Raw genomic sequence first — 23,974 nt, 5'->3', positions numbered from 1 at the left:
GTGTACTCCTGTCTCCTGTATCCCACATTTCAACCTCAATATCTATACCATGTACAAACTGCATAAGCCCTTGAACCTAAAGTTCAAGGGTACAGACTTGCCTAGTCCTCATTCTTTTACTCTGTATCTCTTTGGGGTTGACAAACTGTTCAAGCTTTGTATTGGGACCATTAAGAAAATATTTTCTCATATGCCTTTTGGAATATTTATCATTTCAAGACTCAGCATCAAACTACTAAGATTGATGCCCTCAAGAGTGAACACAATTCTTCACCATCCCTAGAGTATAGGCTTGAGAACAAAGAAAGTGAATTGTCAGCTTAAATACATCCTGTTCAAACTCCCCTAGGAATTCTGTGTTCAGTTTGAGTGATATACTTGAAGAAGAATTTTAAATTATTATTATTTTTCTTATGTCTCTATCTTTTCCAAATAGGATTTATATAATTAGACAAGCTGAAAAAATATTTAAAAGCTGGTAAACAGAATAGTGAATTCACCCCAAACCATGTCATATGAAAAAGGAACAGAAATTCGCTGTCTTTGTCCTGGGTCACATACCCTATAAATGCGTCTTATAGAAGTAAAGCAACAGCACATGAAGATACAGCTACTGGATATTTTTGGAAGTACTTTTCTTTTGTAAAAAGTTTTAGTACATATATACATTTCTATAATCAATACATGGTTTTATTTTATATGATTAACATTTTATATACTAGGTAATTTTATTCTGCAACTTTTTTCACTCAAGATTGGTTTTTAAGATTTAAATGTGCTGTTACATCTGGTCCCTTCCTTTTGACCATGATATTCTATTATATGACTATATCACAATTTATTTATAGATCACCACATTATGAAGCATTACCTTTAATAGGAAATAACTGGAAATAAAAGGCAAAGCTGCAAACTGAAAAATTGTTGAATAAACAATGAAATATCTATTTCATAGAATATATACAACTCTTATAAAGAATGAGAGAAAGGCATTAACTTTTAAAGATGTCCATGATAAATTATTAAGCATATAGGATAATCTCATTTAAAAAAACAAAAAAAGACAAAAGACCAAAAACCATAAAAAACTCTCCTTATATAGTATACATGCATATGTGAGTTTGTATAAACATGGAAAAACATGCCCAAGAAACCCAATGAAAAGATACCTAATAAACAAAATGTTAATACTGATTTATGTGACAGTGGAACTGGATGAGGGAGGAAACTGTACATTTTTATATTACAGGCTTCTGTATTGTTTGGTTTCATGTGTTATTTTGATAGTTTGAAACAGCAATGGTAATAAAGCATTAAATAAAAAAGGAAATTGTTAGCACTTAATTTGTGCTTCAGACTCTTCATTCTAGATAATCAGTGTTAAAATACCATGCCCCAAACAATTCCTCCCTTCCCACCTCCCTCAAAAATACCCTCAAAGTCTCAGTGTCAATACTAATTCCTCATTTTTGTGCCAGATAGTAAACTAATTCACATTGAAGTGTGAATGACTGATGTCATCACAACTGTTACTCTTCCCAGGGATATTTGAATTTCTTAAAGGGCTGTGGATGGGCTGTAAGCTGTAACTTCATTCCTCTGAATGCTTTTCTAATTTCAGACAAGAGTGGGATGACTACGGGAGTGGGTTTAGGGAAAGAAGTCTTTCTGGTAGCCCTCACTCCTGGACCCATCACAGACCAGTTGGTCCAATTACATTTGGCCAGGCCCAGTCACGCGAGAGGCCCCTTACAAGGACAATTTCAGAAAGCTCCTTTTCATTTCTTATTAGAAACCTAAAACGGTTTCCACAGTTGAATCATCCTGTGGAAACAGAATCATCCAAACAGATTCTAAGAGGATATATTTCGTTTTCTGGAGAGCAAAGGTGAGAAGATTTTATCTCTGTTTTCCTCTTCCTTGCTACGCATAAAGTTCCTGAATCTACAGGGAAATTAGTGATCAGCTGATGTCTCTCCATGCAGCCTGGCCACCTGCATCTTTCCTGCAAGATGGAATGGCTTGGACCAGTCTCAACAACCTGAGGCAAACTAGTAGTAACATGGGCAATATCTCCTGTGCTGTCATTTCTCGCATCTTGGATCCCCTGAGGCCCCAGAAACCCCAGGTCCTCCTTCTGATGGTAATAGTTACAGAGAGGCCTATGTAGAAGCACATGCTCAACCCCAAAGGACTCTTAGAAATGTGGAAAATGGAAGCTCCTGGAAATGTTCCTGTGGACAAGGTAATGCTTTTAACGGTCTAATTTGGGAACTTTGAATTGTGACAAAAATGGGCAGAATGATTCAGTCTGTATTTCAAGATCACATTAAATGCTGGGAGGAAAGTTCAGGCACAAAGTTCTCTGACATTATCCCATCCCACTAGGCACTCTTATTTGAGTTCCAGAAGGCACCTGGTGGGCCAGAGGAAGAACCAGTGGTTTGTTCTTATTGACCTTGAGCTCATTTTTACATTTAATTAGCTTTCTTATTTGTGTAGTAACCCCCCCTCCCCCCCCCAATAAACCATTTAAAAAAAGGAGAAGGATGATGAGGGGAGGTAATCACAGTACTCAACTGAAACAGATTCTGCCTCCCAGAGAACATGGAACAATGTCTGGAGATTTTACAGCTTGTTACAACTAGAGGCAGGAAAGTGGGGCACATTCCTGGCATCTAGTGAGTAGAGGTCAGAGATGCTGCTAAACACTCTTTGATGCACAGGAGAGCTCCCCACAAAGATTCTCTGGTCCCAAATGTCAATAGTGATGAGGTTGAGGTCTACTTTTAGATTTTGGATTTATTGCTAAGGTGTAACTCTTGACTAAGTCTATGGGAGCACTAGAAATTTTCAAGTACTTCTTTGCTTTCCATTTCAGAAACCAAATTGGCCTGAGTGCCTCTTGAGTTCTATGATGTGAAATTAGCATTAGAATAAAATCTTTGCAAATATTAGATATATCAGTTTTAGAGAATATGAATTAGGGCACGTGGGTGGCTCAGTAAGCTAAGCCTCTGCCCTTGGCTCAGGTCATGATCCCAGGATCCTGGGTTGAACCTGGCATCGGGCTCCATGCTCAGTGGGGAGTTTGCTTCTCCCTCACCTTCTGCTGCTCCCCCTGCTTGTCCTCACTCTCTCTCTCTCTCTCTCGGTCACTCTCTGTCAAACAAATAAATACCTAAAAAAATATTTTAAAGAAAATCAATTAGATATTTCTGAATCTGAATAAAACATACCATTTTATCTTACTGCAATTTGGGCTAAACAAAGTAGAACAATGTCAAACTGTTTTAAGAGTATATTTTCTCTTTCCAAGGAGTAATCTGTAGAGCACCTTAGAATCACCTACAGTATTTATTAAAAATGCTGACTCCTGTGTCTCCCTTCTCCTATCTATGACAAGAGAATCTCTGAGGGTTATACATTCTCTCCAATTTAACCCTGTCGGCCCTTACCACACAGCGATGAGCAAATACCTGCATACACCCAGAACACTGTCTGACATCCTCAAATGTCAATGGTTAATATTAGTTATCATGATAATTTGGGGGACATAATAAAAACAATAAACACGTGGTCTTTGTTCCTGATTCTTGGCACAGAGCTCCTAAAATTATTATTTTTTAAATTTTTATTATTATTTTTAGAAAGAGAGAGGGGGCATCAGTGGTGGGGGGGCAGAGGGAAAGGAAGAGAATCTAAGCCAGCCTCACGCTCAGCACAGAGCCTGATATAAGGCTTGACCTCACACCCCTGAAATCATGACCTGAGCCAAAATCAAGAGTTGATTGTCTGAACTCAACTGACTGAGACAGTCAGCTGCCCCCCAGAGCTTCTAAAATTCTTAAAATTTACTCTCTTTTTTATGCTAATAAGATGACTCACGGAGGGGCCCTAGATGGCTTCAGCCTGGGGAGCTGGTTGCCATGAAGACTGCTGATTAAAAGGTTAGATCTTTTAGCCCCACTTTTACCTCTAACACCAGGGAGGGGAAAGGGGCTAGAGACTGAGATCAATCACCAATGGCTATTGATTTAATCAACCACCCCTATGTAATGAAACCACCATAAAAACCCAAAATGAGGGGCGCCTGGGTGGCTCAGTGGTTTGAGCTGCTGCCTTTGGCTCAGGTAATGATCTCAGGGTCCTGGGATAGAGTTCCGCATCGGGCTCTCTGCTCAGTGGGGAGCCTGCTTCCTCCTCTCTCTCTCTGCCTACCTCTCTGCCTACTTGTGATCTCTCTCTCTCTGTCAAATAAATAAATAAAATCTTAAAAAAAAATCCTAAAATGATGGGGTTCAGAGAGCTTCCTGGTTTGTGACCACATCAAGGTATGGGAAGGTGGAATTAGCCAGGAGAGTGTACCACTCCCCCCCATACTCGCCCTCTGTATCTCTTCCATTTTGCTGTTCCTGAGTTATGTCCTTTGAAATAAACAAATAATAGTAAATAAATCACTTCCCTGAGCTCTGCAAGATATTATTATGAATTCTTGACTCTGAGAGGGGATAATGGGAACCCCTGAATTAGTAGTCAGCCAGGCATAAGTGTTGGGGGGTGGAGACCCTATTTGTAACAGAGTCTGAAGCGGGGGTAGCATTGTAGGACTGAGCCCTTAACCTGTGGGGTCTATGCTAACTTTGGGTACTTAGTGTTAGCATTTAACTGCATTGTTGGACACGCATTTGGTGTCAGAGAATTAGAGATTTGCTTGGTGTTGGAATGATGTATTTGGTGTTAGGAAAAAATGTTGCAATGATCTTACCTTAAAGTAACAGAGAAACCATGGAAAGAGAGGGTAAATCAGATACCAAGACAGTATAAGCATCTTAGAAATCTTAATACCTCAACCTTTCAATGATATCTTCAATGTTAAAATATTCTAGAAATTTTCTGCAAATTTCTGATTCTATACTTATATGGTGCTTAGAAAATCAATTGTAAAGTACAGATATTTCTGTACTACCATATTCAAAGCAAGATATTTAAAAAATTTCCACCTCTCTTAAAATGTTCCAAGACATTATGTGTAAGACAGTTAGTAATAATATTCAGAATATTGCAGTTGCAGAAATAAATGAGTGACACATTTGTAGATGTTGCTATCCATACATTATCTGTGGGTGGACATGGGGAGTTTCTGTAGTTTCTACTTCACACATCATTCCATTTCTTCTTCTTTTTCTTCTTTTTTTTTTTTAAAGAGAGTGTGAGAGCACAAGTGGGCATTGGGGGAAGGGGCAGGCGGAACGAGAGAGAGAATCTCTCTGGCCCACCCGGGGCTCAATGCCACGACCCTGAGACCATGACCTGAGTCAAAACTAAGAGCTGGATGCTTAGCCAACTGAGCCACCCAGGTTCCCCCAACATTCTACTTTGTAATGGCAAAATGACAACATGTGAATGGCAAGAGAGAAAATTGAAGACTCTGATTCTAGAAAGATAATTTTGGTGTTGCCATTTTGCCTCCAGGGACAAGCCTTAGTGGAGAGCTGTCTGTTCATCATCTACTGGAAGACTGCTCACTTAGCTATTTACTCCCTGTCCCCTGTGATGGGGGCTTCTAGAATTTCCTTCTTACTGCCTTGACTTTCTCTGGATCCCACTGTCTCAGACTGAGATTACTGGTTCCTATGAAAGCAGACCACTGAGTATAAACATATGCTTACTCTCTGTTTTTGGTTTTTGTATTTATCTCTTTGTTTTGAGGAGCCAGCTTCCCCTCACCCTACCCTGGTCATGCTGAAGGTCACTCAACTTCCCAACCCAAAGCCTCCCACTCTCCTGGAAGACAGAGGGAGGAGAGAGATTAGAGGTTGGATTACAACATCAGGATTAAACACTAATTTGTTTTCTTCCCTTTCACATGTCACATGGGAAGTACCATTTGGCCAACTCACTTCACAGCATATGACAAGGACACTGCCAGCAGAGACCATCTCCCCTTCTCTGACTTCCTTCTGTTTTCTTTAATCCTCCAAACATTTGAGGTTTTGGTCATTAGTAAGAGAAGATGCAATTTAAGCTGCTTCCTGAGAGGCCTTGAGGCTGAGGGGAAAGCATGGAAGGTGTTAGTGATCCCTCAGATATAAGTATTCTATAAATGTACGCATATGTTTCATTTTAAAAAGTAGCTAGAACCCTCTAAGGCAGCTCAGTCCAATAAAAGTATAGTGCAAACCCCATATATAATGTTGAAGTTTCTAGTTACCCCATTAAGTAAAAAGAAACCAGGGAGGTTAATTCTAATATGCATTGGTATACTATAGCCCCTTCTATTTACTCCAACTTAAAATCTCACATAATATTCACAAATGGGTATGAAGGACATAACGGCAAACCCTACAATAGGTAAGCAGTGATTCGGGATAATTGGTGGTGTGCTACAGGAAGCAGGCTTTGCTCAAGCAAGCTTTGAAGCCATGGCAGAGATCCTTCCAGGCAGTTCTCAACAAGCTCTGTGGCTATTATCCTCCTGACCCCTACATCAGAGAGTTCTGTAACACAGAGCAGATGGCCGTGTGTGGCCTGTATTTTTACAGAACTGTCCTTGCATGGATCGATCCTATAATAAATAAGAAGAGAAATATCTGGAGTTCTAGGAAAACAGTGGTGAAACTTCTGGGTGACCCCTGAGAAAAATCTGCCACCTAGATATTTTCAAGAGTGAAATTAAACCCAAATTTCAAACTAACAAAAATGCACACAGCAGATATGATTGTGATGGGTAGGTGCTCTGAGATGCAAGTAATGGTCAGAACTGGTTTTACCCCCCAAATGAGTTTTGTCCCTGCACTTACAAAAAGCCTTCTGTTTTTCAGAGCTTTGGGGATATTGTATTTGCAGAGAAAGGGTTGTGGACCTGTGACTGTCTCCTGCTGAAATGTCACACATTTTGAAACGTACTTGTCCTTATTTGACTAGGCAGTAAGACATAGTGTTCTCTGGAACGAGAACTCTCCCTGCCACCCACTTGTATTACACATGCGACATTAATAAGGCAATGGTGAGCTCATCCTCCTGGCTTGGCTTCCTTGGCTGAGCTTCCACAGCAGTGGCAGTCAGGAGCCTCCAGATCCATCAGGCAGCCTGACTGATGCACTGGTTTTGGCTCTCACAGCTCTTTGTGGGCCCAGCATTTTAAGTCCTGGACAAGCTGGCATCCAAAAGGAATCTCTTTTGCTGCTAATACCAAATCCTATAAAAGCTTCCCTCACTCTCTGAGGACCTCTACTCCCCAGATGCTCTACTTGCCAGTGAAAATGCTTTCTTGCTCACCAAATTTATACCACCTGTTAGGGATACGGGCAATGGAGGGATTGATACCAAGGAACCCCGTGAATCTGAATTCTGTTCTGGAGTGAAATGCATGGATAGAAAATGACACTGGCAATGGAGCATATTATATTTAGCTGGGCTCTAGCCAAAGCCCAAGCACATTCCCTTGAGACCTAGAGCAGACCAGATGCAACTTGGTGAGTGTATTTTACCTAGACTAGCCTGAGCTCTTAGGCCTCCTGTTTTAGGTTTTGGCTCTATCAAGGAAAAGCATTAGAACGCATGGTATGGCCACATTTTTCCCTGCTGGGAGTGAAAGGAGGAGATATGGGGGGAATGGGAGTTACTGTGTCCCTGCTAGGCAACAGCATCCCTGATTTTTATTCTTTGACCTGTTGTTCTAGAGACTTAACTTCTAGGCTCATCTTAACTGGCCCTTTGGGATGATAAGTACCCACACATTCAGTGTCAGCAGAATGCTTTCTCCGAAACGACTAATTTAAACATTTCCAATAACACTGTATTCCCCAGAAACCTGTTATAGGGACTCTCCTTGCCCTTGAACCTGTTGCTGAGGAAAGAGCAAAGATACCAGAGAGGGTGGAACTCTGAGCTTCTCATGGTCAATAAGGTGGATGTTTAACAAAGTGATGGTTGAATAAATGAAAATGGAGCAAGACTTCTTATACTGGCAACCATCCCTAACCTCAGAACGCAGCATAGAGGGTGCTGCTCAAACCTTTTGCTTACTTACCACCCCGGAGGAAAAAATAATCTCTTCAGTTTTGGGCTAGTGGCAAACTAAGGCAGTTTAGAGATATAAATACAGAATATGCTCCATTTAGAAACAAGAAATCCAAATAAACCCCAACTTCCTTCTCACTTGTGTTTCTTTTTCCATTTGGGGGAGTAAATCAAAGCCATTGAAGATGTTGGGGCTGCCAAATGTATATCAGTCCCAACACATACTCTGTATCACCCTTTCCTAAGAAAGAACAACCCCACAAAATATGTGTTCTTACCCTACCCTCTGAATTAAAATCTTGGCCTAATGTACTTGTCCGCTTGTGTTGTTTTCAGAGGAGTCTAGACCTGAAATCTAATTATACTGCATAATGAGAACACTAATACTGATGTGCTTCCATCAACGTCTGTCTTCCTTTATAGGCTGTATCCTTATGGCCTAAATTCGTCTTCATTCATAGTACCTGAGCCATACTGACAAAATGCCCTGAATCAGACTCTCCTTGAGTCTAGGAGAAATTCATTCTGATACACGGTCTGATATGCAATCTGTCTTCAGATCCAGACCTATCTTTAAGTCTCTCTGGAAACTCATTGGTAACATAAAAGCCATTTGTTGGTTGAAATACTATTACTGATTAGCCATTGTAATTAGTTATTAGTACTTTTATTGATCAATACTATTACTGATTAGTGAAATACTATCACTGATATGCTTTTGCCAATTGTGTCATGATAGAAGTCTGAAATACCATCCTCTATATAATTAATAAAAAATCTGGGGTGCCTGGGTAAATGTCTGACTCTTGATTCCTGTTCAGGTCATGATCTCAGGGTTGTAAGATTGAGTCCCACATCAGGCTTGGTGCTCAGCGGGGAGTCTTCTTGGGATTCTCTCTCTCCCTCTGCCCCTTCCTCCACTCAATCTATCTCTCTCAAATAAATACATAAATGTTTAAAAAAATCCAGTTTGGTATTTATGCAAGTGAAATCTTACTACCTTCAATGAATCACAACTCCAAAAGAGAAATGCTTTAATTTCAGCATTTTGCCTGGATGCCAAAAAAAAAAAAAAAAAAAGGCTAAAAAATCCAGAATTTGCTCAGTCCTAACTTGATGTTATTAATACACTTTTATAGATGAGGAAACTGTATAGATAAGGCACCAAAGTGTACCCATTATACACATGAGGCACAAAGAGATACCATAATGCCCAAGGTCACATAAATAAGAAGAAAAGTAGCATATGAACTTGGAGAATTTGCCAACAGAAGCTCTGTTCTTAATCATTACGCAAAATTACCTCTCATTAATACCCTCCCTTACCAAAGTCCTAAAGCCTTCTATGATCTGACCCCATGTTTTTCTCTGGTCTCATTTATTGCCATGCTCACTCCGTTCCAGGCACACTGGCCTCCTTGCTATTCCTTGGATATTTCTAATACATTCCCACCTCAGTCCCCAAAATTACTGTTCTCTCTACTTGCAAACCTCTACCCCCTCAAGTATCCTCATGACTCTTCTCACTTCTATTGGTGGCTATTCAAATGTCACCTCAACAAAGCAGACTTCTGGACCTCTCTATACGTAAATGAATTCCTTTGCCCCTGCCTCTTCACTCTCTATTTTAATATGCATTTCTCTTCATGGCACTTATTAATATTACACAGTTACCAATTTATTTATTTATTGTCCATCTATTCCAACCATAAAGTAATCTCCATGGGGCCAAGAACTTGACTGTTGTGTTATTGCTATGTTACAGGCTTCTAGAACAGGTCTGGCACATACTAAGCCCTTAATAAATATTGGCTGGGTGGAAGAAGGAAGGAAGGATTGGTAGAATGGAGTGAGCAAGACTGAGCAATTCACTGAAATTATGATACTGGTTGTATAATCAGTAAGGATTTCTAACCCCAGTCACACCAACACATGATGTCATAATTTCCTCATGTGTAACTCGAAAGGTTTCCTTGTCATTTCCTGAAGAGGATAAGAAATGTAGCTCTAACTTTCGAAGTGCCTAAGGATGAGGATAATGCAAATTATTTCCATAATTACTACTGTATTCACGAACCCTAATTTATGAAGCTCTTTACAGGGTCCGAGCACTGAGTTAAGCACTTTACATGGTTTATCTCATTTTATGGCAAGAACATGAGCTATGTGGCTTTGTTTATTATCTGCAAAGAGGACATGATATGATATTAACCGTACAGAACTAACAGAGTTGCTCTGAGGCTTACATGAGATCATACAGGTGAGACACTTGACACAGAGTTAAACATCAGCACATAACAAACAGTCCAACATCTTAGCTATTATTACTCCCGTCTTCCAGATCAGAAAACAAAGGCTGAAAGCAGTTACGTAATTTCCCAAGGTCACAAACAACGAAAAAGTAACAGTGGGATTTAAACCTGGCACTGTCGAACACCAAAGATTTTTTTGGCATGCCATCTTTTCTGCCTTTCCTAATCTAGCTTTGTGTTCAAAGGGCTTTCGGAGAAATAAACATAGTGTAGGAAACGGTATCAACTTGGCTAGTGTTCTCTTTTAAGATATTAAAGGTAAATGTTTGAGAACTTACACAAGGTATTATTACGTATTTGTAAATAGAACTAGGCTGAACAGTGGTAGACTTAAGAGCCATGGATATTTACATGTCTGTCTAGAAAAAGTTGATCACATTTGATTATCTAACCATGAAAAAAAAATAATGTTTCTAGAAGAAAATTTAGGAGACTAGTTTTATAATTTGGGGCTAGACAATGATTTCTCTTTTTTTCTTTTTTAAATTTTATTATATTTTTTTAACCATTTATTTGAGAGAGAGAGAGAGAGAGAGAGAGAGAGAGATCATGTGAGAGCAGAGAGAAGGGCGCAGGGAGAGGATCCTAAGCAGACCCCTATCTAGCAGGGCCCAATACCACGAATGTTCAACTGACTAGGATAATCAAAATGGCTAATATGCATGTATTTGTTTTGAAATCTATCAAGCCTGTGGCATTCTAAATTAATGTCCAAGGATCAGAAAATCCAGAAAAGTCAAGTGCTGTGCCAGTGCTCTTAGAGGATCAGGGATGCCTATGACAAAAACCGTGCCTGTTGGGACCTCTGGGTGGCTCAGTTTGTTAAGCATCTGCCTTTGGCTCAGGTCATGATCTCGGGTCCTGGGATGGAGCCCTATGTTGGGCTCCTTGCTCATTGAGGAGCCTGCTTCTCCCTCTGCCTGACACTCCCCCTGCTTGTGCTCTCTTTCTCTCTGACAAGTAAATAAAAATCTTAAAAAAAAAAAAAAATCATGTCTGCGAGGCTCATCTCATTAAAATACACAGCACAATAAAATGCAAGGTACACTGTATAAAGATAAAGTTTAAAGCTCATGATGGTAACAGCTTAATCCTGAGTGAAAGGAACAAGCAGGTTTCAGAAGAGGTGACACTGAGCTGTGTCCTGATGGATGGTGAAATGTGTGAGTTGATAATGAGCACCTCTCCAGCTGACAGGGCCTTGCAGGGGGTCTGAGGGAAGGGAGGATAAGAGGAACAAGTCTGCACAATTCTCCCGCAGTGGAACCTTTTCAAAGACCAGTAAGACATGGGACTCCACATATCAGGGGTCACTGTGCAAGGACTCGAAAAGACAAGTGATCCAAAAGCAGTTCCTCCTGCATGACTCACTCCATCCTCCCCTGGAATAGACCTGGCTTCTGTTCTGGTCCTTACTGCTGTTCTGGATCCTTCCTCTTAATTTTTAACCAGGCATCTGCCTGCAGGCCACTGAAATAGATTCCTCTCAGTTGTTCCATGTTTTTTCAGAGGTCAGTTTTGATCTGACATCATTACAACCAGCCTGGGTTTTGTCTCTGCATCTTGAGTGAAGTCACTTTTATATAGATTGTTAGCCAGTAGTCTCTGGAAGCTTTGGGACAGGGAGAGTATGGCCTATGTTAGCTAACTTGCCCTGTGTGTGAGACACAAAGTGCTGCTCCTTTAAAAGGTTTCCAGTGTTCAGCTTCACTGAAATAATGAAAATACTGTCTGCTGGCCGGCAAGAATCTCAAAGCAGCCCTTTTGTCTCTGGGTTGGGGCTGTCAGGTTGGCCTCCTTCACTGTTTGTCTTTCCAGTTTTAGGCACAATAGCCTACTGTTCTCCGGAAAACAGGGAAACGCTCCTGTTGCCATTTGGTAAAGGAATTTTGAAAAAAAGAAGAAGAAGAAGAAAAGGAGAAGAAATTATGTGACTTTCCAGCAAAAATAGTTCATTTTTAAGTGAGGTGTTAATGGGATCACAAGAACAGCCTCCTGAACGCAGAATAAGCACAGGTGCGTGACACTCATCGGCATGCTTCGCTCCAATCCATTTGAGTTGTAAGGATTTGGGGCTGCTGATTTCTTCTGGTATTTCCTTTTTTTTGAGTCATAGTAAATTATCTGTAAGTAGCAACTCCCTTCCCTAAATCTTCCTTACGGTCTTATGTAGGAAGGGTTGCACGCAAGGGAGAATGATGAGACTTTAGTAAAGATTTTAAATGAATTCCTGAGGAAAAAGGGAAACTGAAAAAGATTTTAAAAGTGGATTAAGTTCTACAAACTTTCAGAGCAGATTAGAAACCACCACAGGGAAAATATTAGCAGATGGCTACAAAATTAACAGTGGGGTGAACAGCAAGGCAGCTTTAATATCCACCAGCCTATTCTTTCTTTCTTTTTTTTTTTTTTTATATATTTTATTTATTTATTTGTCAGAAAGAGAGAAAGAGAGAGAGAGAGACCATAAGCAGGGAGAGTGGCAGGCAGAGGGAGAAGCAGACTCCTTGCTGAGCAAGGAGCCCGACATGGGGCTTGATCCCAGGACCTGAGATCATGACCTGAACCAAAGTTAGATGCTTAACAGACTGAGCCATCCAAGTGCCCCTCTCAGGTTATTCTAAAGGCCTTCCCGACAAAGGATGGACATTGCTTGACTAGTGGGACCATGCTCTTCCCACAGGCTCCTCTCCTATCTGCAGGTGGTGGTGTGGAAGGCACCAGTGGGATTAACACTAAAAGAGACAACATTCTAGGAATGCAGGGATTCCAGCCTAAAGAGTTCAAAAGAAGTCATGGCTGGATATGTGCTCTTTTATACTTAAGGTATAAAATTCTGATCAATAAATGTCACATGACAGAAAACAAATTATTGCTCACCTTTTCCTAGCATACCCTGGGCAAGACTTGCATTTGTGGTCATTGTCAATGACACACCATAACAACCCCCGAGAGAAGCACTGGAAGCAGTATCCAGAGGCAACACATCAGATGATGCCACAGTGTGAATGATGATGTAACCAGCACGAAATAACTGATGTTAGCGAGTTGCAGGGACAAAAAGATCTGTATTACTTCCGTACAAATAGCTTGCAAAGAGCCATGGTATTGTGAGTACTAACTGCCTTGCTACCTTTTTCTTGCAGTGGGAGATCTAAATTAGCCAGGAACCGCGTATCTAACATGAAAGAGCATGAAGAGATAGTTCCTGGACCTCAACAGGAAGAGACAGGGCCCTGGATCCTACAAAGAATCTTTTCATGCACTGATTGGATAGAAAACAATTATGAAAATATCCATTTCTTAAACCATCAGCTAATTATCTTTTATGGGTTCAAAAGCTTTGTAATACACTTTCAATCAATTTTTAAAATATAGACAGGGTTCCCCCAAAATATTTTGCCCAGGGACTCACACACTCTAGAGAAAGAGCTGTTGAGCCCCTCCCTTTGTCTTGCCTGACTTTCAATTTTTTAAAATCTCCACAGTTTCTACTGCATCTTCCAAACTGCCAAAGAGTGCTCTTTCTAAAATTCAAGCCCAATGAAGTGTTTCCTGCTTACAATCCTTCCTGTCAGCTGGCCTCTCCTTGTCTCTTTTAGCCTCATCTTCTACAATACCTCATTACCTACTCTATGTTCTAAGCACACAATCGGTAATATTCAAAGCCCTCAGTGCTCTTAAGTGTTCTACCCTGTCTTGGGATTCTGATACCATTACTTGTCTATCTAAAGGATTCCTACATGTCAGGCAAGACTCACTCAGGCTCCCACTACCACTTCATGGATGGCTTCCTTCTACCCCATCTTTCTCAGGCTGAAGGGGGCCAGAGTAGCTAGAGAGAAGTGGGGGAAGGAGGGAGAACAGAGTTGAGTTTAGAGGGTGTAGGAGATAGTTCACAGAAGTCCTCAGAGGATTTTATTCTGAGAGAGAAGTGGGGACGTCCAATATAGCCCATGAATTGCACCTCCTCAAATCCACATCCTCACATAGTCTCTTCCACTCTAAATCTAGGTTGGCTGTGTGATGCAGTTTGACCAAGGTGAAAGGGTTACTGTGCCAGTTCTGGGCCTAAGTCATCAGAAACCATGGCGGCATGTGAAACATGTGAACTGTGCTTCGGAAATCTCTCAGCACCATTTAAGAAGTTCAGCCACCTTGCTGCTGCTGGAAAGACCACGTGAGGGAGACACAGAGCAAGGGAGAGACCTGACACTACACGGTGAGAGCAAGAGATCCTGTCATAGCTCATGGGCTCCAACTTCCACCTATACTTGTCAAAGGGCCAGACATGTGCATGAAGCCTCTTTGGTATTGCACCCCCATCCACAGCCTTGTGAGTGACCTTTGAGCCATTTACCTGTATCCTCGTCCACCCATGGAATCATGAAAAGCAATAAAAAGGTCATACCAAGCCACTGTGTTAGCTGATCACCAAATCAGGACTCAGCAGGCGATAATCAGTCGTGGCATCAAGCATCAGTGAGAAGATGGTTACCCATCCCTCACTCAACAGATGCAAAACAGTCAGTCAGCATCCTGAACGAGGGCTCAGAGACTGGATGGGCAGGCAGGGTGCAATAGCAGGTGTCCAGCAAACTGGACATCCCCACATTTGTTGTCAACCTAGCACACTCCTCCACTCTCCATCATGCTCATCCCATCAATCCCACACTTTTGATCAAGAGAGATGAGGCATCAAACAAGTGTGACAGTGGGACATCCATCCATACCTGGGCCAGGCAGTAAGGCTAGGTGATCACCCAGCTGGCAGGGTCTTGAGGACAGGAAGCCAATACCTGATGAGATGTTGTAGCAGAAATGGCTGAAGATGATTACCAGTTAGTCCTTTGTTTTTGTGGACAAGGGCACTGATTTCACCCAGTTAATTTGGCTTCATTCCATGGCCACAGACTAAACCTTCAGCCACAGCCAGCTGTCCAAATTGGATTCCCTCCATTTTTCTTGGAAAAGATAAAACAAGACACCATGTCCAGCCCACAGCTCTTCTCAGGGAAATGCCGTGTTGTGAGTGAGACCATCTCATCTATAACAGTGGCAGCATCAGAAAAGTAACTGCGGGGTGTCTAAAATTCATCTGCTTATCTCCTTCCTCTCCACATTCCAATTTGTTCTATTTGAATTCCTTATTTCTTAATGGGATCACCAGTCTGCACCCAGCCTCAGGCTTAACTTTAACATCATTTTGAAGTCTCTCTTCTCTCCATCCCCTACACCCAATCTATACCTTGATATCACAACTACAATGTCTCTTAGCTCACTTTTTATTCTCATAGTTCCAGTTGAGTTATGTACAACTCTTACATGGAAGGTTCCAGGGACTTCTTTAACTAGTCTGGAAGCTTCTACCCTTTTTCCCCCTCCAATCCATCTTTCACATCTCCACAAGAACAATCTTCCTAAAGTATGTTCTGAGCCTGTCATTTTCCATCTCACAATTCATCAGTAATTCGGTAATTCCGGCAACAGGGCTGCAAACTCAAATACCTTCACGTGATTTAAGTATAACATGTGACTGAATGTTTAGGACAACAGGGAGCAATGTAGGCCTGCTTACAAGTGGAGAGAATGAATCTTCCACAAGGCATTTAGAACTACTGTTCTGACCAAATGAACCACAAAATTTCACAAAATAAAGGCTAGACTCTTTGGTCTAATATTCAAAGCTCCCCATGACACAATTCCAACCTACTTTTCTAGACCCAAAATTTTCAATGTCAGCGTGTGGTTCAGAGATGGTGGTACATATACGGCACCTGGCCATTACTCTTCCACCTCTGCCTGGTCCATGGGTAGATAATGCCACTGTTCCTAGTTGTCTTTCCTGTTGGGCTCGATACAGCCTCAGGATCCTCCTCAACACAATACTCCAGAGAGCATTAATGAGCTGGGTAGGCATAGAGTGCCAGTTAAAACCCATTTGCCATTGTGAGCAACTCATGTCTAATCAGTTCCAGCTTAGGCCAGATCTTCCAGGTTTACCGTCCTGTGCTTATCAGGCAGACCAGAGAATCTCAGCATTTTGAAATAAACAGTCTGGTGTGGCTGTTTTTCTCTCCCCCACACTCTGTGTTACCCCCTAGACTGCTATGCTCTAGGCTCAATTCCATGTTAGGTGATTTGTACCACCAGTCACTACAGTTTCATGGCAGGTGGTTTGTTCCAGAGAGAGGTCTAGAAGAGGACCCCTCTCAGGAAAAGCAGATTTCTTGAAAAGTCTTCCATGCTGGTGCTCCACCAATAGCCTTGTGGGGCAAATAACCTCCAACCCTACCCCTATGGATATCGTTGTTTTAGAGGAACTTACTAACTACACAGCTAGTCCACAGTATTCAACCTGTTTGGAGGTCATTTGTTAATGTTGTATACATAGATTCAAGCTCCCTAGAAATATCATAATCTGAGTTGAATTTGGCTCTGTGGTGTGTATGGCTTGTGGGAGATGTTTATGCTATGATGCCCACACCAAATAGAGTCTAAGATTTCCCAGTGGAAGTGTTTACTCCATTCGATAACAGTTTTTTTTTAAGATATTTATTTGACACACAGAGAGAGCACAAGCAGGGGGAATGGCAAGCAGAGGGAGAGGGGAAAGCAGTCTCCCTGCTGAGCAGAGGCCAGATGGGACACATGGCTCAATCCCAGGACCCTGAGATGATCATCTAAGCTGAAGGCAAACATTTAACCAACTGAGCCACCCAGGCGCCCCTATCCTATAACTATTGTTTCTATGACTTGGGGTCGGTTTTACTTTTTCCCATTTAACGGGGCCCTTTACATTCCAAAAAACCCTCAGTTTTCCTCCTTGTTTTGCAAGATGTTTACATGTTCTTCTAAAGCAACTGACTTTACTCTTTGTCCTAAAGGAGAAAGGAAGACAGATGCTACGAATATCACACAGAGACTAATTAAAAAACCCAAGGGACAGGAAGTAGAAGAACCATTTATTAAAAAAGAAAGAAAGAGGGGCGCCTGGGTGGCTCAGTGGTTTAAGCCTCTGCCTTCGGCTCGGGTCATGATCTCAGGGTCCTGGGATCGAGCCCCACATCGGGCTCTCTGCTCAGCGGGGAGCCTGCTTCCCCCTCTCTCTCTGCCTGCCTCTCTGTCTACTTGTGATCTTTGTCTATCAAGTAAATAAAAATCTATAAAAAAGAAAAAAGAAAGAAAGAAAGAAAGAAAGAAAACAAAATCTTAATGGATCCAGTTTGTCTTCATTTATGATCCTCCTGAGAGGTCTTTGGCCTGGGACCCGCTGTGTGGACATCGTACCTGCTCTGTGTGGCTCTGCCCCAACAACAGGTGTGGATATAACAGAATTTGACATGAAGGAGTCCTGCTTCACCCGTCACCCTAAATGCTGTTCTAACTGCCTGTACGGTTTAACATGCCTCCCACAAAGCCTTCAAATGATTGGGTCTCTGGGGCAGCCACCGACGGTGGTACAGCAGGTTTGAAAGTGAACAAGGCAGGTAGTCAAATGCACATCACAGCTGGAAGCCAGGACCTCATGGACCTCTGTGCCCCCCTGGCCTTAGCCCACTGAGAATCTTTTATCTGTTCAGAATTCTGGGTTCGTTTTGTTTTGTTTTGTCTTATCTTGATTTTTCCTAACTCAGGAATAAACTTTGCTATGGACTGAATACGACAAATTTATATGTTGAAGCCCTAATTCTCAGCGTGACAGCACTGAAGGTGGACCTTTGGGAGGTGATGAGGTCGTAAGGGTGGAGCCCTGGTGAATGGGATTCATGCTCTTGTAAGTAGAGACATGAGAGAGAACACTTTTCTCTCTGCCATGTGAGGACACAGCAGGAAGACAACTGTCTGCAAACTAGGAAAGAGGTCCCTTACCAGACACAGAATCTGCCTGCACCTTCATCTCAAACCTCGCAGCCTCCTGAACTGTGAGAAATAAGTATTTGCTGTTTTTAAGCCACTTAGTCTATGGTAATTTGTTAATAGCAGCCTGAGCTGGCTAAGAAAAAAAACCCACAAGACTCAGTCAGAGGCAAAATCCATGCTAAGAACCACTTGCCAAACTGTCTCCCCAGGACGGTAATTAATCCCATCTATCTTATCTGTAGAAAAGGTGAAAGAATGCATTATATGGGGAGAATCACCCCAGCAGGATAGGAATGTATTCAAGTTGGGTTTTTTGGAGGCATCTGGGTGGCTCAGTGGGTTAAAGCCTCTGCCTTCAGCTCAGGTCATGATCTCAGGGTCCTGGGATGGAGCCCTACATCCAGCTCTCTGCTCAGCGGGGAGCCTGCTCCCTGCCCCCCACCTCTCTCTGCCTGCCTCTCTGCCTACTTGTGATCTCTGTCTGTTAAATAAATAAATAAATAAATAAATAAATAAATCTATCTATCTTTAAAAAATAAATAAATAAAGTTGGGATTTTTCTTTAGTAAAGACAAAGACACCAGTGACCCTGTGTTTGTGGCTGAGGTGGCTTCATGGAGAAGGTGGGATGTGATGGCCCCTGGGGAAATAAACCCTCAAGAGCCACCTGTTTTTACAAAAAGCTTGTTCATCATTGGGATTCACCTCCACTGGGATGGTAGGATCAGCTCAGGCTGGGTGGCTAGGCCTCCCCTCCAATCCTTGGCTGGCCTCAGGGAACGCACATTGTTCCCTAGGCCTGAAGTCCAAGTGGAGGGCGTGCTTTTGCCTTGAAGTTCCTGGTGCACATGGAGTTGCACTTTATGAAAAATCATGAAGGGGGTGCCTGGGTGGCTCAGTGGGTTAAGCCTCTGCCTTCAGCTCAGGTAATGATCTCAGGGTCCTGAGATCGAGCCCCACATTTGGCTTTCTGCTCACTGGAGAGGTAGCTCTCTGCTCAGAGGAGAGCCTGCTTCCCTCTCTCTCTGCCTGCCTTTCTGCTTACTTGTGATCTCTCTCTCTCACTATCAAATAAATAAATCTTTTTAAAATAAATCTTTTTAAAAATCATGAAAGATTTTATTTTTTTAAATATTTTTAAAGATTTTATTTATTTATTTATTTATTTATTTATTTACTTACTTACTTACTTATTTATTTGACAGAGAGAGCCCTGCGAGCAAGGAGCCACCCAGGTCCCCCATGATGAAGGATTTTTAAATATTTACTTTTGGGATAACTGGGTGGTTCAGTCGGTTAAGCATCTGCCTTCAGCTCAGGTCATGGTCTCAGGGTCCTTGGATCTCAAGTCCTGCATTGGGCTCTCTGCTCAGCAGCGGGGCTTCTTCTCCCCTTGCCTGCTGCTCCCCCTGCTTGTGCACTCTCTCTCTCTCTCTGACAAATAAATAAATAATATCCTATAATAAAAAATTTCTTTTTTCTTAACTATTTTCCCCAATTTAATCGATATGATCACTTTCCCATGGAGAAGAAAATATACTGCTAAAAAAGAAAGATACTACGTCATCCTTACTCTCTCCTCCCCACCCCCCAACTATGTGACCGCTGAGAGTGTGACTTCAGTTCCTGGCATTGCACCACCCAGTATGAAGTTGGAACTGAAAAGGCCTCCCTGCTAAGGCTCTGTGGGCAAAGGGTGATGACAAAGGCTAGAAAGGAGATCTGTGCTACTCTACAAGACATTTGCAAAACAACAGACTAGTAAGTATGTTGGAAAACTGACAAAAGTATATCCCTCTTATGATTGTGAGGATTTTAGGTGGTTTTTCATAGTTAACATTTTACAAGGAAATAGGAATATTCAGAAAGACTGAACAAAATTCCAGGATAGCACAAAGAATTAATTACAAAAAAGCATAGAGAGAAGACCATAACAAAAAATAGCATACATCATTTCTCTCATGGCCTCAACAGTCAATCTCTTGATACTTCTTCAACTTTTATTTTCATCAATGTTCAGTTTATTTCTCAGCAAAATTTCGGTTTCTTATTCATTGCCCTTTTGTAAAATTAACAGTACGTTTCCTGTGTTATGCTTGTCCTTTTTTTTTTCTTCCCCTAAATGCTTTTTTAAATGGCACGACAGGGTGTAGGATGTTTGATGTTCTCAGAGTTACCATGAGTGCTGGGCTGTAAATAAATCATGAATGTACCACATCATTCATGAATTATTCATTTTTTTTCTTGTGCTTTCTATAGAAGACTATGCATCAAAATCAAATTCAAACTATTGAAACCTTAGGTGGTTTCAGATTACTAAAAGAGCTGGTTATTTCGCCTTGCAGTAAAAAAAAAATTTTTTTTAATCTATGGTTATATAAAAATTCTTACCAGCTGGAAGAAGTCTAACGTTTCCTATGCTTACCAACACTTACATTTACACTTACCCTACCTTCCCTACACAACAGAGGTGATCACAAAGATCACAAGGGGCTTAAAGGTATAGAGGCCTCAGGTGATGGGGTATATATTTCAGTTTTTTATTTGAAAATTGTGTTTTCCCATAACAAGGCTTATAGTCCAATTCCACGGTTGCCTGATAGTACAATTTCGCCTCTTTTACAAACGCAGCACAGGCTGTCCCCAACTTACTAAATTCCAAATCCTCATTCAGGAGTTGTTTGGTTGGAACAGATTAAACACATTTCCCCAAAGAGACAAGAGGAGTGGTTCTGTCCCCAGGCAAACTCATAGCCTGTTCACCCACGAGGTACAAGAAATATGAATCTAGGGTGGCTCAGTGGGTTAAGCCTCTGCCTTTGGCTCAGGTCATGCTCTCAGAGTCCTGGGATCAAGCCCCACATCAGGTGGGGAGCCTGCTTCTTCCTCTCTCTCTGCCTGCCTCTCTGCCTACTTGTGATCTCTCTCTGTTAAATAAAAATAAAATCTTTAAACAAATAAAAAATAAAAAGTCATTTATTTAAAAAAAGAAATATGAATCTTTTTTTTTTTTAAAGATTTTATTTATTTATTTGTCAGAGAGAGAGCGAGAGAGAGCGAGCGAGAGCGAGCACAGGCAGACAAAGTGGAAGGCAGAGTCAGAGGGAGAAGCAGGCTCCCCGCGGAGCAAGGAGCCCGATGTGGGACTCGATCCCAGGACGCTGGGATCATAACCTGAGCTGAAGTCAGTTGCTTAACCAACTGAGCCACCCAGGCGTCCCAAGAAATATGAATCTAATGACAATCTAGAATGTCATCAACAGGTAGAAGCATACTTCTATGGAAAACTGCATTCAGTATCTCAACTTGGGGTAGGAAGAGCAGACCTCAGTGTTTATGTCATGCAGGCTTGAGGCTGATCCAGGGCTGGGAAGAATGGGAAACCACAAGGAGAGCTATGTATAGACATGGGTGTATATATGGGTGCACCCATGCGAATGGTTGATTCTTAATTCTAGGGGTTTTTGAATTCAAAATTATGTTTCACATGTATTTCATGCATATGTATACACAAAAACACATATTTTCTAGAAAGATAGTCTATTCCTTTCATTAGATTTTTGAAAGATCTCAGATCTTCAAACTCAAAAAAAAAAATAAGAACCATCCCTCTAGCAGATATGAATAGGGAATGAGATGGGACTTCTTGTCAGTATCATTTTTCCATCCTATCAATCTCCTGAGACATTAAGAATAAAGGAAAATGTTTTCCTGCTCTCGGGGCTCCACTAAGACCTGATTTTAAGATCAACATTCCTCTTCCTTCTGATGTACTAGGAAACAGGACCTCCTGTTCTGGAAGGAGTTTTTAATAGTTCCTGCTTCCTATAAATATATGAAAGTGCATGCAGAATTAATGTCTCCTTCTTTCTTTCACCTTTCCTGTTTTTCTTTTCTCTGTCTCCCTCCTCTTGTCCATCTGTTTGTCTGTCTCTCTCTGTCTTGTTCTCTCTTATTTGGTCAAAAAGTGCTGGTCACAGAATACTCAAGTTAGAACCACTTACATTTCAGAGGAATGTGTTCTCAGGTCTTCTGCGATGCAGATGTCTTGCTGGTTCTGCTTTGGAGCACGTCTGTCTGTTTTGTCAATGAGAACTGGTTTGATCTCTTGAGGTCTGGAGGGTGAGAAAAGGTGGAAGTGAAGGACAAGTTACTCCACATAGCCTGAATCAATGTTATAGATGCAGAGACTTCAAACTGTTCATCCATTTGTTTGTTCTGTTTAGTTAGTAGCACCTACTGTATGCAGAAAATTATGCTGGGCTCTGAGGGATACAAAGATTGAAAGTTCTGGTCTTCTCCTCTGAGCAACAATGTCATAGGAAGATGGACATACAAACACACAAATATAAAACATATTCAATTGCTAGAAAGGAGGTATGTATTTTCAAGCAGTGGAAGCAAGGAAATAGAAATAATTCTGTTCAGTTGGGGTAGAGGTAGTGGTGGGAGATTCTATTTTGAGAAAGGTAAGTCCATAACCAGGAACACACCAGGGTTCTAGTTCCAGGGCAAGACACTTGGCTCTTGAGCTTCCCCATCTTGAGTTTCTGCATCTGAACGTGATGGGATGGACCATCTCTGGGATGTGGTCAGAAAAAAGGGCATTCAGACTAACTGACTAAACTGACCTGGGGCCTATATCCAAGCCCTAAGCCCTGCCTCTTGTGCCTCAGTTTGCCTATCTTCTCAGGCCTTCCATTCTAACTGTTATATGAGAAAATTAATGACTACTTTTCAGGATTGATGCAAGGTAACTAAGGATTAAATATTAGTTCTTATTCCTCCTTCTTTTCACTTCTTCATGGGTTTCTGGTTATTGTGAAACTCTTAGGCCAGATGATAATGAATAACCCCAACCTCTCCTACCATTTATCTAATTTTTTTTTCCTAATGTATTTGAGGCTATGGATTCTGTTTAGGAGAATAAGTAAAGTTTTTCTGATTTTTTGCTTTGAACTTTTATGGGAATTATGTTTGCTAATATCAAGAATGTAAGAGCATCTGAGTGGCTCTGTTGGTTAAGCATTTGCCTTCAGTCACAATCTGAGCCCCATGGCAGGCTCTCTGCTCAGCAGGGAGTCTGCTTCTCCCTCTTCCTCTGCCCCTCCTCCCTGCTCGTACTCTCGCTCTCTCTCTCAAATAAATAAAATCATTTAAAAAAATAATGTAAAGTCAGGGAAAAATTTTTAAGCTAACAATTTTTGACCAACTACTATGTGTATTAAGTACCATACGTGGACTTTAATCTCACAACAACCTGACAAAGCAATTACTATTATTATCCTCTGTACTAGTCAGAGTTCTCCAGAAGAACAGAACCAATAGGATGTATGTGTATATAAATTTATCATAGGGAATTGGCTTGCATGATTATGGAGGCTGACAAGTCCAAAATCTGCAGGGTGAATTAGCAAGCTAGAGACCCAAAGGAGTCAATGGTGTAATCCAAAGGCCAGTGGGGCTGAGATCCAGGAAGAGCTAATGTTTCAGTTCTATTCTGAAGGCAAGACAATGCCGATATCGCAGATCAAAGCCACCAGGACAGAGCTCGCTCTCTCTCTCTCTTTTTTTTTTTTAAGATTTTATTTATTTATTTGACAGATAGAGATCACAAATAGGCAGAGAGGCAGGCAGGGAGTGGGAGGGAAGCAGGCTCCTCGGCCAAGCAGAGAACCCCATGTGGGGCTTGATCCCAGAACCCTGGGATCATGACCTGAGCTGAAGGCAGAGGCTTTAATCCACTGAGCCATCCAGGCGCCCCAGAACAGAAT

General features: G+C 41.5%; 1 protein-coding gene and 1 long non-coding RNA gene across 9 annotated transcripts in view; one reads left to right on the top strand and one right to left on the bottom strand.

Annotated features, from left to right (window-relative positions):
• Nucleotides 1-23,974, bottom strand: part of LOC309869403 (uncharacterized protein) — a 141,760-nt gene that overhangs the window by 102,958 nt on the left and 14,828 nt on the right. For 7 of the 8 annotated variants that reach the window (XR_014314157.1, XR_014314158.1, XR_014314160.1 and 4 more), the window contains exon 2: nt 22,205-22,315. Coding sequence is in view for 1 of the 8 variants with exons in the window: in XM_082740494.1 (XP_082596620.1) it covers nt 22,205-22,315 (111 nt within the window). In the remaining 7 variants the exon portion in view is untranslated. Of the gene's footprint in view, nt 1-1,048; nt 3,182-22,204; nt 22,316-23,974 lie in introns of those variants that run through there. The other variant, XR_014314159.1, reaches the window with a different exon arrangement.
• On the top strand, nt 11,906-14,751 carry LOC309869406. Its single transcript, XR_014314168.1, has 2 exons — nt 11,906-12,353; nt 14,352-14,751. It is a non-coding gene; the product is annotated as an uncharacterized lncRNA (long non-coding RNA).

The sequence above is a fragment of the Mustela nivalis genome (assembly GCF_964662115.1).
Source record: "Mustela nivalis genome assembly, chromosome: 7".
NCBI lineage: Eukaryota > Metazoa > Chordata > Mammalia > Carnivora > Mustelidae > Mustela > Mustela nivalis.
The sequence above is the reverse complement of the archived record's forward strand: the minus strand, read 5'-3'. Positions and strand labels throughout refer to the sequence as shown.